Source organism: Chironomus tepperi, unplaced genomic scaffold (assembly GCF_022539635.2).
Source record: "Chironomus tepperi strain 1889 unplaced genomic scaffold, CSIRO-AGI_Ctep_v1 contig_449, whole genome shotgun sequence".
NCBI lineage: Eukaryota > Metazoa > Arthropoda > Insecta > Diptera > Chironomidae > Chironomus > Chironomus tepperi.
The window spans coordinates 832,879-846,967 of NW_027226571.1; the positions used below are offsets into that span (position 1 = coordinate 832,879).

The 14,089-nt window shown below is 31.7% G+C and overlaps 1 protein-coding gene across 2 annotated transcripts; it reads left to right on the forward strand.

Moving 5' to 3' along the window:
* Positions 1-774: 774 nt before the first annotated feature.
* Positions 775-13,982, forward strand: LOC139098597 (facilitated trehalose transporter Tret1-like). Of its 2 annotated transcripts, none has more exons than XM_070650830.1 (7): positions 775-793; positions 7,901-8,015; positions 9,579-9,680; positions 11,140-11,570; positions 11,703-12,221; positions 12,294-12,306; positions 12,537-13,982. In XM_070650830.1, the coding sequence occupies exons 2-7, from the start codon at positions 7,910-7,912 to the stop codon at positions 12,779-12,781; spliced, it is 1,416 nt and encodes a 471-aa protein (XP_070506931.1). In that variant the 5' UTR covers positions 775-793; positions 7,901-7,909; the 3' UTR covers positions 12,782-13,982. The 2 variants fall into 2 exon arrangements, with proteins under 2 accessions (XP_070506931.1, XP_070506930.1); XM_070650829.1 differs by lacking the exon at positions 775-793 and adding an exon at positions 2,375-2,618.
* Positions 13,983-14,089: the final 107 nt, after the last annotated feature.

Here is a 14,089-nt window from a genome sequence, read left to right on the forward strand (position 1 = left end):
AAAACAGTTGTCAAGTTGAATCACAAAAAAAAAGTTCCTATTTCGTCGAGACGTCAGTCTTAAGGTCATTGCACACTTAAAAGTGAATTATTTAACGAATTTCATGACTTTCTAGAGGTAATTAAATTTAATAGCCATTGTCTATGTGGGGTCAATTGCTTTTGATGTGTAGTGTGAAGGTGTGAGAAAGGTTTGAAGGTTTAGGAGAGGCAGAATGACTAAAATGCCATTTTCAACGCTTCCTATACTAACTGTAAATTTCGCAAATATCACGCAATATTGCAGAATATCCATTTCATCAATATAATCCCTCAGCATCCTTCCTATGTACTTGTATACGTGATTTATGTGAAAAAGAAATTCCTACGTAAAAAGAGAGCTTCCCCTTTTATTAGTAATATACCTATGACGTCGTCTGTGACGTATTTGGAGGCCTGTTCTATCGATTTCTTTTCTCTCTCTTTCTCTTGTGCATGATTTTTTTTCGTTACTCGTACTTTACCCATTCAGAAGTTTTTTTTTTCTTTACATGCTGAAAAGAGAAGGTAAAGCATTTTGTGTCAGACAGTTGCACGAGACTTACGTGTTTATTAAAACAAAAAAAAAAAAAGAGTATTAAATTAAACTGTTTAATTATTTCTGTTGGTAATAATTGCAACCGTAATGTGAGAAGTGTTAATGAAACTTCAGCAATAATATTAAATGCAATTTCCATTAGAGTTACGAAAAGACTGATAGATAAAAGAAAATTAATAAGTTTTCAGTGGTTACGCAACAAAATTTTATCGAAAATGTAAGGACTGGATCATTTAATCATGATTAAATTATAATTGATATGTGAATATAAGTGTAATTGACGTGTTGAGTAATTTATTAATGTTTTAATCATTAATATTAGTCTGTAATTACGGTGAAAACATGAAAGAGTGCATTGAATTCATGCGGCATTTTGTGTCATGTCTCTCAGGATACAATTTTAGCTGTTATTGCTGTGTTGGGTGATATTTAATACTCACTTTGTTTATTGTGGTGTTATCACTTTCTTGGAAATGGCTCACGACTCATATTTTTCGAGTTTTAACTTCTTGAAATATTCATTTACGTTTTTATTGCATTTTGCGATAGTGTTGAGTGCCGTTGAGTGATGAAATTACTTGATAATTGAACGGATAATGCTTGTTTACAAATAAGTATAATTAAAGAACTTCCTTACGGATTAAAAAATGAATAATGTTTATTGTTTGAAAATAGAAAACAGAGTAAAATGTTTATATCAAGGGATCGTCAACTATTAAAGGGGAAAATCAACTAATTGTTGTTGCAAATATAATTTGAATATTAAACGACAGTTGATATGTTCTCAACAAAAGTAAATTGAACTGATAAAATCCAGGAAGTTGTCGGATGTTGATAACATATTACATTAACAGGCAAAGATACCGCAATATGTTCCGGAATAGTATTTCTGTACCTACCATGAAAGCATGCTCTTTGCTTGCTAGACTTTGATCCTTGTCAATCATGAATATCCACGAAAAAATTACAAAATATATTAAAATTCAAATAATCAAAATACGTTATTTCTCAATATAAACAAAAAAAAAATGCTTTTACATTCAATCGATCAAACATTACAGACATTTCGTACTTACACACATCCCTTACGCGCAGAATCATCAATCTCGCTCTCACTCTCATTTTTTTTGGAATTTTTCTTTCCTCATTATTTTAATGATGAATGAAATTGTGTTGGCAGTTTTACGGATTCAGATTTTTAAGTGAGAATAGACAATTATTTAAATTTTTGACGGGATTAATTAATTTATTCATTAACAGCTTGATACTGCTATTTATGATTTTTTAATCGCGCGTCTATAAACAATCAGCTTTCATTGGCTCATCGCATTTCTCTCTTTTTTGATAATGCATTATCATGCATTTTACTTTAACCTTCGAATGAACTTTTAAAATAGTCGAAAACTAATATTGTCAATGTCTGGCTGTAAACTGTATACTTGCCATATACATATATACAGTTTTTGTGGGCTCGACTTTTTTTTCTATGTCGGATTTCTCTTGTAGTAGATAAAAAACAGCCAAATGGCAGGGAATGTGGAAAATAAAACAATTTTAATGTTAAACACTCGAAATCTGTACAGCACATGGTATATACATACAAATAAAAATGATTCTTTAAATAGATTTCGATATAAATATAAAAAAAAAACTGAAAATTTTTATACGAATCGTTTCTTTTGCTCACAAAGTCGAGTATTGTAAATAAAAGAGAATATACAACTAAGTATAAAGTTTTTTTCATTTCATTTTCGTTTCGTAGTAATCCGAAGGAAGAGAAAAATCGACAAAAATTCTCTTTGCCAGTTGTTCATTGACACTCAAGCGATAAAGGTGGTCCAAAAAATTTAATAATCGTTTATAAAAAAAATAAATATTATTTATTTGTGAAATATAAAGTTTTTTGGCCATTGAACGTGTGGATTGTTTGGTGTTTAAGAAGAACAACTGTTATCGACATTTTTTGTGCATTAATTTTTTTGGAAAAATTATTATTAAAATTTTGAGGATTGCATAAGAAAATTCAAAAAAAAAAATTTTAGGTGAGTACCTAAGTGAAATTAGCCTTGGATTGTCTTCTTACTACTTTAATATACCTAATCGATTTATTTCGATTAATAAAATTAAGCTACGTTCGTACGGTTTCATATAATTCGAGATTTCTTATCTCTTACTGTGTAATAGCTCATAGGAAGACCTTTACATGCGGCATAAATAACACAAAATAATAAAGCTCACGCTTATTGATGCAGCTGATACGTCTTTTTTGTTATTCAAATAGTTCCGTCTTAAAGCATCCTTTTCTTACAAAGAATAAGCATAATGATATATTGTCTTTAAAAATAAATTCATTTCTAGATCTTCATGACGTCAAGTTTGAAAAATTTTGCTGTTTTCATTTTTAAATATTTTTAGCAAATTTTCAAATCAGACTCATAATTCTCCATGACTTAAGAGCAAAAATCCATTAATCTCTCATAATTTTCATTTCTCAGTTATAAAATGTGTTAATTCGTTACCCAAATGCTGTTATTACGAATATTTCCATGCGTCCTATTTCACATTCCATTTCACCTCAATTTAACCTTCAGAGACGAAAAAAGTCGTCCTTTCTCCATTTCTATGCAACAAGTGTTAGATGATGAAAGTACTTGCATGTAGTTGGTAATATTTTCTTTTATATTGATGTTTTCTTTTTGGTCAATGCGTTTTAGCTTCTGATTAGAAGTTGTTTAGGTGTGTAATTAGGGATGGTCGAGGTATAGTCTAGTATCAATTAACTTCTTGGATATATCATAAATATGGGTTTCCGATGCAATCATTTCGATAACTTCTTGATATCTAGACAATCCCAGAATATCTCGGAACTCGATCCTGTCTCGAGAATTCATAATCGTTAATAAGGTTCAATATGTCTATCTTCTTATTAATATGCCACAAGTTGTATGTCGCGAATACACAAACCGTGCTAGTGTGACTAGAAACAACGAATAAGCACCCATTTCCGACTATACTATTCCTGGATATGAACCCAGGTCGTTAAGGTCGAAAGGCGACCCTCTAACCACTACGTCAAAGCAGATTTTTCAATGTTGCCCAATGGCATCTCCAAACAACGAACAACGTGTTCGCTAGGTTTTGCTGAATTGTGCCACTCGGGACAATCTTACTGAATTCTCTAAATTACCGAAATTCAGTAGATCAAAGTGGATCCTTAGTTAACAAATTTTCACCAAATCCTAACTTCATCTCTGCAATAAATCAAAAGAGTTTGAAATGAAAGAAAATTCTTGATCAAAAGCATCAACAAATGGCAACAAATTAGAAAGAACAAAATTGATAGATTGACATTCCATTGATTTCAAATTAGAATTATGCAAAAAAATCTTCCACTTGCAATTTCAATCAATTTATTCTTTATTGAATGCATCTATGTCGATAGATTCAATTCATTCATTACTATTCGTAACTATATTTTTTTCCATTTGCTTACGTATTTATCAGCAAAATATATTTATTCGTTGCTACACTAATAAACAAGTAGTTTTTTATGCCTTACATAGGCAATAACATTAACACTAATTACAATTTTTTTTAGTTTTTAAAGAGTGTGTAATCAAGTTTAATTTTTTGTCTAAAAATGCCGATTAGGATTTTGGAACTATCTGGAAACAATTTGATTACGCACTTCAATGGCAGTTGCTCAATCACATATTTACGTTATCTTAAAAAACAATGTAGTTCACCTACATTGTAAATATTTGACAATTTGAGGTCTGTTTGAACTTGAACTTGATTTCCGATCATTGGTATGACTTACCCCCTTGCCCACGTCACTTACATCCAGTTTTGCTACTGCAAAAAGTCGCTTAATATCTCTCGTGACAAAAACAAGCTTTATTGCTTAATTTCATGATGACCTTCAATACATTTTAATAAATAATTCCTAAAAATAAGTTCTTACTTACTTTATTTACTAAAAATAAGTAATTAAACTAGGGGTTGGCAACCTTTTTTATGTCACGGCACGCCTTGGTGGTGAGCGTCGATCGAAACCATACAAGTTGTACGGTTTATGACATTTTATGTCAAATTTTGGTGTCATACCACAAAAAATTTTGTGTCGCGGCACACAGATTGCCCACCACAGAACTAAACAAAAAAATCTTATTTTTAAATATCCGATGCAATGGAAAATTTTAAACCAAAACATTGACACAGAACAGATGAGAATGTCGGAAATGACAATCATTAAACTGATGCATTTTGTATAAAGACATTGACACTTAAAATAAATCCAGATATGTCTGGCATTCGTCTAGCCAAATATACGACTTTCGAGAACATTTCAATCCACAATTCTCAGGAATCAACTAGAGAGTTCTCATGAGAGTCACACAAAGAAAAAAAATGCGTGAGCACAAATTGAAGAATTGTGACGACTTTTCATTTAGGAAAATTTGTCTCTTGCCAAAAAAATTTTTTCCGGCGCGAACTTCATTTATTAAAAAAAAGAAAATAAATAGAATATGAAATAAATATAAATATAAATAAAAGAGTTTCTAAAACGATAGGACAGTGACAACTGTGTATATACAACTGGCTCTAACTCAACAATTCCTAAAGAATTCAGCATCGAGATATTTTTTCTTGTTATGAACAAAGTAGCGATATCAAGTCAGACAAGTAGCAACCGACTGTCGTATCATAAAGAGTCTGAAGAAGTCGAATGATTTGGGGGTCTTTGGATTGAATTTTTGAATTTTTAAAGAGAATTTGGAATTGTTTTTTGGAATTGGAAATTTTGATTCAAAATCTTAAAAATGGAACCAAAATTCAAAATTGAGGAAAAAATTCAAAAATTTGATAACAAAACAATTATTAAAACCATGGACACCCGTCCCAATTATTTATTGCATTATCAACAGCTTTTAATGACCATATTTTCACACCTTTGGACCGACTTTTTTCTTATATCACATCCATAAGGTTATTTTTAATCAAAATTCACTTTAATTTCTCTCTGATTCTTATTTTTTTTTTGTTGTTTTAATCTCAAAGAAACATAAATTATACTTATCATTGACATTCGTCGACTCTCTCGTCTATCCCGCAAGATTTTCAACTCATTTATCACCTTACTATTCAAGGCCATTTCTTGCCAATCAAATGCCATCGATAAGGGTGAATTAGAACGTAAAAAGGTTTTTTGATAATGAACTTGATTCCGTTAAAAACTCAACACACTTCAATCGACTAACTCATTATTGCTTTTTAAGTATTGATAAGAATTATAAATATTTATGCATAAGCCAAATTTTAAAACCAGTTTATGTGATGTGGTTCAGTATATCCATATCCAAAAATAATAGCATAAAATACAGGTTTTGAAGCCGGATGAGAACTAACGACTATTTTTTGCACATAAAACATACTTAATGCAATTTAATTAAATACAAATATAGTTATTGACTTAATGTTTGAATTCCTTCTATATTAGGCTGTTGAAAAAAATGTGTACGAAAGCAAATAAGGAATTCACAAAATGTTTTAATATTTGCAATTCAAATTTAGCACTCGAATCGAATGACTGGATTTGTTTGTAAAATCACATTTTTCAATACAGTTATGAGGTTGGGGTTAAGATCTGTAATATGTCTTAGTATGGGAGAAATATGTGGTCGATATGCTAAGATACTAAGTTAAGGGCATCTGGCTAATAGTTTTGGTTATGGTGTAGCAACGGTTTTGACTAAATGAGCAATGTTTGTGCTACTGAATCTTAGGTATGAGTGATTCTTGAGGAAGTAGTTCAAAATTGAATCTTTTTCGTTTTAAATCGCAAGTTAAAGTAAATTATAAATAATGGATGAACAGCTGTAGTCTCTGAAGATCTCTGCGATGTTAAAAAAAATGAAAACTCAAACTCTTTCTCCTTAAGAATCTAGTGTAAAGACACCTGAACCTTAAGATTCTATTGTAAAGACACCTGAATCTCAAGGCTAAGGTGTAAAGACACCTGAATCTCAAGACTAAAAGGTAAAGACACCTGAATCTCAAGACTAAAGTGTAAAGACACCTGAATCTTTAGACAAAAGAGTAGAGCCACCAATTCCTTAATAAAAATGGCAACAATCTTAAATATTCAATTCAATGAAATAAGAATCTTGTCTGTTCCATATTGATACTAACCTACTCAATAGAGATAATTAGAAATAGGAATTTAATCTACAACTAAATTAAGCAACAGTCTATAGAATCCTTTAGTCACTTTAACTAAAAACAGATTTAGCTCATTATCAAACGCTATCTGACCCGAATCGACATCAATTTATAAATATTTTTAGAAACATCTCTTCATTGTCTAGTCAAAACTGACGTCTGGGGTATGCAAAAATATTGCAAAATTTAAAAATAACAAAAAAAAATATTTTAAAGTTTCGATAGAAGTCAGTCTCGTGGATTATAAATAGCGTGACAAATGTGAAAAATGTAATATTGCCATCTGAATTGTATTAAACTTCTCGCCGACATTACAATGTGGAATTTTTCTGCCATTCAAATTAACATTTTTTTTTTTATAAAAATGCAATCGAGTCTTGTTCTTATTTTGAAAAATAAAATCAAGTCAAATATACAATCACAGATCACGGGTTTTATCTTAGTCTATGCATACAACAAGCTAGTCAAAATGTAAAATTTAAATATTTTTGAGAAAGTGGGCATGCTTTATATAAAAACCTGACGACATAATAAAAAATTATTACCAACTTGACATTCAGTCATGGTGAATAACAAAATCAACATTGAGCATATAAAGCTGATTTTGCCGGGAAATAAACATTGAAAAATTTTCGAGATTCTGAACTGTGTGTTTACATAAATAACACACTTATTTCATTTTCATTTCCACTGATCGAGAAAGCATATAGTAAAAGTCATGTGCTCCATACACATCTCGGAATGAATTAGGGCGATTTAAGAAAATCGTAGATTTTTTTAATATTTATATTTTTTTTCGAAAACAGATAAAAATAACTGAGAAGAGAAAATTTATTCACATAAGCCACATGACATACCTATCTTCTGTTATTTAGTGTATGTTTATGATGTAAACGTGTGTTGTTATTACGCAGTCGAAGCACGTGTATATTAATATTTACAATAATCTCTCCAAGAATCAGTATGTTTTGTCTTCATTTTCTCTCTCTCTGTATACACACAATAAGACGGACTTGCTAATTGTTATGACATGAAATTAGATCGCATCGGAGTTTCTGCTTACTATCTAATTATTAATATTTGTAAATATTTTTTGTTACAGATTATCAAAATGAATAAAGACGGACCGGTTCCTACGTCACCAATGCTTTATGATCCCATTCCAGAGGGGTCTATACAGACCACAAAGGCTATGCAGTTTATTGCTGCCGCTGCAGGTGAGTTATCGGATTTTAATGGTTTTAGTGATGGTTGAGTATGGTATTGACCGTTATAACTAGTTAAAGACATTTAAATGTCTGTTTAATTACTAGTTCTAACGGTTTTAAGTGCAATAAAACTGTGGAAATGCAATTAGTCTATCAGAGAATGAAGGATTAGAACCTAAGGCATCAATGTCATTCATTAGGCATCCATTTTAGACTGCAATTCCATTGCTTATCCTAGTCAATGGCAAGTAATTGTCTAGTTCTAACGTATTTTTGTCCACTTGAGGACGTAAACTAATTTGCATTGACCAACTATGACAATATGGAGAATCGTATGTCTTATCAGTTGACCAAAACCCACAAGTTATACTCGTGAATTTCACTCAAAATTGGGCAAATCCAATTTCATCATTTTGAGGTTAATAATCATCAAACATTTGTTTATTCTCGAAATTTTCTATGAATCCAGTTAATTTACAGTCAGACACTTCAGGAGATTTTATCAGCACTACAAAACACCTCAAGTACATTCGATTTCAATTCAATCATTTGTCAAAAGTGTGATCACATTTCAAGTTCATTTTTTCACAAAATTCCATGTAGGATAAATCTTGATAATGCTCATTACCCTCTAAATATATTTCTAAACCATTGATAAGGCTATCAAATTGCCTCCAGGCTCTTTTACGCAGAAAAAAATCAGCCTTCCTCAAAAATTCAATGACAATCGTAAGCCGACACAAATAAATGATAGTAAGCCTGTCACTAAATTTATTTTCTGCATATGAAACCCCTCGATTACGAACAAGTTCAAAGTCTTTTGTCTCTTACAACATTTATACATGCTTTCACTTTTATTTACTTGCTACTTGAGGGTTATTCACTTAGAATGTCTACAAAAAACTGTGGCCATGGGGGAAATAGCAAAATTTTAAGAATTATGGACAGAATTTGTTAATGGCTGCTGAAATGCCTGGTAGAATTTTAAAAAATTGCTTCTGGCTTCATGTTCCTCAAAGAAAAAGTTCCATTGAGGATATCGAAAAGGAAGAGGGATCCAAACCTCACTTTTCTCTTCTAGATACACCCCTGGTAGCGAGACCTAAAACTTTATGTCCCGAGGAAATATCCGTCAATTTCACTCCAGTTACACCACTGGCTGTTCCCTAAACCGTGGCGCCCCTCGGAAATGTCCCTCTGTCATAATCTGGCTCCACCAGTGCCTATAATACACCAAACTGAAATTTAGCTCTCGAAAAATCGAGTCTAGTCGAAATCGAAAAGTCAAGATTTAAATCAATCGATCAGTGCGTCATAGTGCCGCAAACAACAGTTTAGCGTATACTGTCTCAGTAGGTCGTAGTCAAAGAATGAATGTGTATCTATTGTAGAATGTGCCGATTGATTTAAATCGTCACATGACTTTTTTTGTCGTAAATCCTTGTGATATTTTTAGAACACAAAATTTCTTTTAATTACGTAGATTCTCTTCGATTGCTAATTGCCTTTCTTCTTTAAATCCGTCTGATCTGAATTATTAATTTCGTTATCTTTATAACCCTTTGTTTACAGTCTCCCTAGCTGCAGTAAGTGCCGGAACAGCATTAGCTTGGACGTCACCAGTAAATGAGCAATTGAATGTGACCACCCCGATTAGTGTAGACGAAGATCAAAGTAAGTAATTACCAACGTAAAGTATTTCACTACGCAAGCACGTGTAAATATTATTTTTTTTTGATAAATAACTTGTACTTGAAAATTAAATTCCGTTCTGCGAAAGTAGGAAGATAATTCGCTCAGTGGACAAATATTGTTATCGAAGGAATATGTGAGAAGAAAATCAGTGTGTGATGCAGCTTAAATTTTTAAAGATTTTCGTCTAATCGACCTTATTGATAATGTGACTACTTGACGACTCAATCTAATCTGCTAAAATATGAAAAGCCCAATTAAAGTCATTGCTTTTTTTCTAAGTATCAACTTAATGGATTTTGTCGCTGATTTGGCAAACGACTTATGACTACTCTTTTTATTAAATTATTGCCAATTTTTACAGTATGCAATAAATAGTTTAATTGCTATACTTGAGTCAAGCATAAATCACGATCCAGTATTTATGAAGAATAAACTTCAGCTTGATTCCAGCAGTAGAAGAAGCCGAAAAGAACTTGGAATGATAACAAATTCAAGAAAATATTCTGTTATCTCGTGAAGGTCTTATGTGATGCAAACCGCATACATTATGACATTAAATTATTTATTTGATTAAGGCTTGACATAATTTTCTCAATATAAGACAAAGATGCTGCTGTTTTCATTATGGTCGTTTGTCTGAACTGTACGCCTAACTCTAGACATGATTGTCTTGAGCTTTCCGCGAATCCTAGTCAAATCGACAACTCTCTATATACAAATTGAGAGATCGGACTTTGGTGGGAATCGAACCCACGTATTCATAAAAAGAGTGATGTAGATATCCGGTCTAACCTCTGGGGTCTAACTCCTTCACTGGCAGATTTGGTATATGACTCGATACCTCAAATTCCGTTCTGCTCAAACACCACAGTTTGAACCTGTTCATTTACGATATTCAGTCGTAATACAGAAAAGCTAGTACAGACTACAGTTTTACCCACACCCTACCAAGAATACCTTAAGATAGAGAAGATACCTCTAGATCGTGTGAGGATATAAAGCGGTTTATCTCTGGACAGACTCTAAAAGACTCTCGAAATCGTCATCTTAGCGTAAAAATGCGCTTCCATCAGTCACAAATCAACCCATTTAAAATGCAATTTAAAAGTCACCACACGATAATTTATAATCGCAATATATTTGCATAAATTTCCTATATAAAGTGCACTAGTTCCTCACATATGGAGAGAAAATGTTTCAATTGACTTAATAGTTTAAAAATGTCAGTACAAATTTGTACAAAGTCAATAAACTAGTTTTCTTATCACTCGACACAAGTGTTAATTGACTATTTATTTACATAGAAAAAAAATTTATTGATGACGTCTATTGAGTCGAGTATTACTTCCTTTGAAAAAGCTACCGATGCTAATTGCATATCATAAATTAGCCATAATTAAATTAATGACATTCCTACCTTCAATTACTTTAATTACAGAGTCATGGATTGGATCTTTTCTTGCTGTCGGAGCATTCGTCGGTGCATTACCAGCTGGCATGTTAGCTGAACGAGTTGGACGCAGAATTGCCACGATGGCAATTGGTATTCCATATTTAATAAGCTGGGCTCTTTTAGTATTTGCATCAGGTGTTGGCATGCTTTATGCTGGACGTATATTTGCTGGTATTGCAACTGGTGCTAGTTGTGTTGTAGCTCCAATGTTTATTTCTGAAATTGCTGAAACATCACTTCGTGGCGCATTGGGCGCTTTCTTCCAACTATTTTTGACTGTGGGAATATTATTCATATATGTTGTTGGTGCCATAACAGATTGGGTTACGTTAAGCGCGTGCTCTGCTATATTTCCAATACTCCTCATTATTTGTGTCTTCTTCATCCCCGAAAGTCCGATTTATTTAGTCAAACAAGTAAGTACTTATCAAATAGTCATATTTACTCAAGCTCTTCATGCTTGTTGACTTTGTCCAATATTGACATAATCTCGTGTTAAAATAGACTCTAAAATAAATTCTTTTGTTTTTTCGTTCATTGACATGTAGGGATCGAGACAAGAGGCTGCACAAGCATTGAAAACATTCTGGGGACGACAATGTGACACACAGACTGCATTAGCAAACATTCAAGCTGAAATTGATGCTGTTAGTAATGATGCCAAACTATCAGACTTGTTTACAGTTCGTTCAAATTTCATGGCACTATTAATTTCACTGGCACTCATGTTATTTCAACAATTTTCGGGCATTAATGCTGTCATCTTCTATGCACAAAGTATTTTTGAAGCAGCTGGAAGCACCTTACCATCAGCAATTTGTACAATTATTGTTGGCGTTGTCCAAGTTGTTATGACTGTCGCATCAGCTGCATTGATTGAGAAAGCTGGACGAAGAGTTCTTCTGTTACAGTCATGTGTTGTTATGGGCTTGTGTTTAGTCATGTTGGGCGTTTATTTCCAATTAAAGGAAGCCGAATTTAAAAATATTGATCAAATTTCAGCTCTTCCTTTGGCCAGTGTTGTTCTTTTCATCATTAGCTTCTCATTGGGTCTCGGACCTATTCCTGTAAGTTTTATTGTATTGATTGAATGGATTGGAACTGATTTTGTATTTTTTTCTTTCTTTTAATCCATGCAGTGGCTCATTATGGGTAAGTTTTGATGATGTATTGATTTAATTCCGTTATAACTATGGATGGAACCTTTTGATACACTAATAAAATGTAGAAAATATGACACGATTAATAATTTACCAAAAATTCAAGAATTTCTCAAAAATTAAAGCTTTTTTTTTAAAAGCTCTGGAAATCTTCAAAAGCTCTGTCCATAGTTAAATCTAGTCAATAGCAAATTCACTAACATTAAATTTATCCATCAACAGGTGAATTATTCGCAACAGAAGTAAAAGGAGTTGCATCAGCATTAGCTGTAATGTTCAACTGGACATTAGTATTCGTCATTACAAAAACATTCGGTATGATGCAAGATGCATGGGGTTCAGGTCCAACATTCTACTTCTTTGCTATATTCATGGTACTCGGTACAGTCTTTACATTCGTAAAAGTGCCCGAGACGAAAGGCAAAACGAATGCACAGATTCAAGCGATTTTAGCCGGAAAGAATTAAGCCATGATTTTTTATTTTATTTAAAAAAAAGCTTCTTTTTAATTTTTATAATTAAAAAGTTCATCTTAGCTTTAAGTGTTTTATTGTTTGACTCATATCAAATTTGTTAGTTGTTTTTAGTAAATTTTTGTTTACATAAATAAATTATGAGTATTTTTAATGCGCAGCCTAGCCTCCTTTTTTTTACTGCGATATTTACAAAGCAATTCATCTAAGTGCATCACAATAAATTTACTGATCATGAATGAGAATTATGGAAAATGATAGGCTAGGCATTAATTATTGATTATTGCATAAATCAACTGGTAAATCGCTCAAGGAATCGACAAAAAAGGATATACATAGAAACAATTTGTTAATCGTTCTTAGCTGTAATTTTCATGATGTTATTTGAAGACGTTTTAGAGTTCAAAATTATTCATAAATCCATATTCTTAAATTGGAAAGTTACTGAATGAGAAAGAGATTATTTAATTGAGCAATGATCAATATTGGACTGCATTTTGGATATAATAATGTTATATGATAAATCCCCCAAAATTATAGAATTTTATGATCCCTCAAATTTTTTTTATTGGGAGGGTGATGTAAACGATGGGATCCATTATATGAGATACAGATACTGGAGTGTATTCAGAAATTATTACTGAGGGTGAGTTAAGATGTCATTATATCAATATCATCCCCCACAACACCCCAGGACATAAAAACACAAAACATGTGACATCATTCAATTTAGGAATCTATGGGATACTTATTCTGATATTTGTATTGTACTAAAAATAATATTTTTTTGAGCACGTGTATACAACAATTAGATGAATAACTACAAAAAATCCATCCCAAGCCATGCTTTAAAGCTCAATAGTGCAGTACATTCATATAACACAAAAAAATGAAGCAAAATTAAAGCAAACAAGCATGTACAAAAAAAAAGAACATATTTTTGTCGCAAACAGTCTGATATATCAAATAATAATAATAATATTTATCTATAAACAAGAGTTAGACTAATCATTACATGATTTTTTAAAATAATTTCTCTGACATAAAGCCCCAATACGGTGGTTTGATAAATTAAGGGAAATTGTGTAATGGAATTATAGTGAAAAAAAGATAAACTTTAATTAGGCTTATTAAACGTTTACTGTAATATGTTGTAAATATCAAAAATAATAAACATGAAAAAATATAAAAGGAATAGTTCTTGTTACTTTATCTTCGCTTTTAAGTTTTTCAGAATTTAAAAATAACTGTCATTTTAATATTTGAACTTTTTTTTTTACAAAACAGATTTTTTAAATTATA

Coding starts and splice junctions, on each gene's coding strand:
- LOC139098597 (XM_070650830.1), top strand. CDS start 7,910: ATGAATAAAGACGGACCGGTTCCTACGTCACCAATGCTTTATGATCCC. Junction 8,016..9,578: donor GTTTATTGCTGCCGCTGCAG/GTGAGTTATCGG, acceptor CTTTGTTTACAG/TCTCCCTAGCTGCAGTAAGT. Junction 11,571..11,702: donor CGATTTATTTAGTCAAACAA/GTAAGTACTTAT, acceptor ATTGACATGTAG/GGATCGAGACAAGAGGCTGC.